Source organism: Wasmannia auropunctata, unplaced genomic scaffold (assembly GCF_000956235.1).
Source record: "Wasmannia auropunctata unplaced genomic scaffold, wasmannia.A_1.0 LD335604.1, whole genome shotgun sequence".
NCBI lineage: Eukaryota > Metazoa > Arthropoda > Insecta > Hymenoptera > Formicidae > Wasmannia > Wasmannia auropunctata.
The window spans coordinates 1,824-4,149 of record NW_012027286.1 but is presented as its reverse complement, the minus strand read 5'-3'; the positions used below and the strand labels follow the sequence as shown (position 1 = coordinate 4,149).

General features: G+C 27.0%; 1 protein-coding gene across 1 annotated transcript in view; it reads right to left on the bottom strand.

Moving 5' to 3' along the window:
- The window catches only part of LOC105456645 (luciferin 4-monooxygenase-like), a 4,992-nt gene extending 4,286 nt beyond the window's left edge, over nt 1–706 (bottom strand). Inside the window, exons 1-3 of the mRNA XM_011700849.1 lie at nt 700–706; nt 486–502; nt 51–188 (exon numbers count right to left, since the gene is read on the bottom strand). Coding sequence (XP_011699151.1) covers nt 51–188; nt 486–502; nt 700–706 — 162 coding nt within the window. The remainder of the gene's footprint in view (nt 1–50; nt 189–485; nt 503–699) is intronic.
- Nucleotides 707–2,326: the final 1,620 nt, after the last annotated feature.

The following is a 2,326-nucleotide window of genomic DNA, read 5'->3' as shown; positions in this document are numbered from 1 at the left end:
ATGCGATTGAAAAATATGATACTATAGGAAGGTACTGTTTGTTAATGTACTTGGCCAATACAATCAGGCTTGCTTTTTAAGGTCTTTAGAATCGTCTCAGCCACATTAACAGAATCTCTATGTACTGGATATTCTGGTCCTAGTAAGATGTCATCTTTGATTCTGCCCTTGAATGTTGATTCTTGTACCTTTATAATACAAAAATTTTGTTAAGAAATTATTGTTAAAAATATTATCATAATAGCCACTTTAATAATTTAACGCACTAGCAATTTTTATATAATTACAAAATATATATGAATGTATAAATAAAATATTAAAATTAGAAAATATCTATGAATACTAAAATGTTAAAGATAACAGATTTATAAATAAAAGAAATAATACTGTAATAATAATTTAAAAAAAGATTTATTACTCACAATTAAAATGTCTTTTTGAACAGACTTTTTAAACATAGGACGAGAATGTAAATTATTTTTTACCTTGTTTTTATCAGTTACTGTGTTTACACATTTTTATATATTATATAATTTTTATTGCATGTACTTTCCACGACAGCCGAACAGTTACTGATGAAAGATTGATTGAGATTTTCTATTCTTGTCTTAATTTTTATCTCCCCCACTCAAATGCATCAAGAAGTTTACACAGTGGGTTTTAAATTAGAGCTTTCTAAAATGCTATGATAACTTTAACATGCCATAACTCCGCGAAAAAAAATCGTATGGAGTTTTATTTTTTTTTTAATTTGCAGGAAAAAGTACAAACTTTACGATGGTTACTATGACATTTATGGAAAAAAATTCATTCCGTCCTGAATGAGTGCATCAAATTATGCAATTTTTTTGGAGACGTAACATGTTTTTATTTTTCAAAAGATGACGAGTGGGAGAAAAGGTAGATTAAAAATCGATCAAAAGCATCTTTAAGTACAGACTTTACTCTTGAGAATAAAAAAAAAACTTTTTGATACGACCATTTTTCGCGGAGTTACGATTGCCTAAAGTTAGGCAAAATTTTGATATAAATTTACCTATGCGTTAATTTTGTTGTATATTTGGAAATAAATTATGCATATCCAAAAACAAAATAAGCCATGTTCATAGCTGTGACATTTTATTTAAATTAATAATATTATATTTTATAAGTCTAGTCTATCAATAGCAAATGTTGTTTTTAATGAAAAACATTTCCATTTTACTTAAAAATGTCAGTGTAGGCTCGAATCAGCATTAAATTGAAATTATGAAACAATGAATGGTAATAAGCTAAGATATTATAATACAAAATGATACTTGTTAATAAACATGTGATCACATAATGTTCTTTGTAATCAAAAATCGTTCACAGTTGATATAATAATATAATACCAACAATATTGTAACTTTGAAGCCTTTTAACTTGAAAGATATTTAATAAAATAGTGTTTTGGAAAGCTCTCGAGGTATGCTATGCTCGAGGTATGCTCGAGGTGTCCGTCTATCGAACACCAATGCTAATGTCGGCGGTATTGTAACTTTCAAGCCTTATAACTTCAAAAGTATTTATTGAAAAATAACTTTATTATAGCATTTTGGAAGCTCTTGAGATGATCTACAAGAATGTGCAATAAAAAGTAGGGGGTCCCATTTAAGAAATTGAAGGTAACCTTTACATGATCTTTGAACAACTATTCAAGGTCACACTAATAACACTACCTTATGTCCCCTTCGAAGCCATACAACTTTTGTCTGAAACATTTTTTTCTAAGGTCAAAAGTAAAAAAGTTATTTCGGGTGAAACATTAAAATGGGACACCCTGTATAGCGGTAAAAAATGCTTATGGATTTAAATTTTTAATTGATGTTTAGTTTGGCCTACATTAATATGTATTTGAATATAATATATTTTGCAAAAATTTTTATTGCGTGTTCTCTCACTTCTAATGTTATATAATCTGACAATGAGAAGAATAATGATGAGTGGAAGCTAGGAATGACTTTAATTTTTCGCATAATTTATCTCTTTTTAATTATCATTGATCATTTTTAAATTTAAATTTACTTCTCCTTTGTTTTTTGTTATTTAAACTATTGCTATAAAATACTGTGCGATAAAACATAAGGACAAAAAATATTTTTATGATACTTTCAATGATTCTCATGATATTGATGTAAACTGTTAGACGCGCACTTAATATAAATCAAATTATTACTAATATTATTGTAATTAAAAATTATTAATTAAAAGAAATAAAATAAAGGTATATAACTGCATATTAGAAGCGACTTTATTAATTTCAGTGACCTTGACATATATTATCAAAGACATGACTTTAGACAAC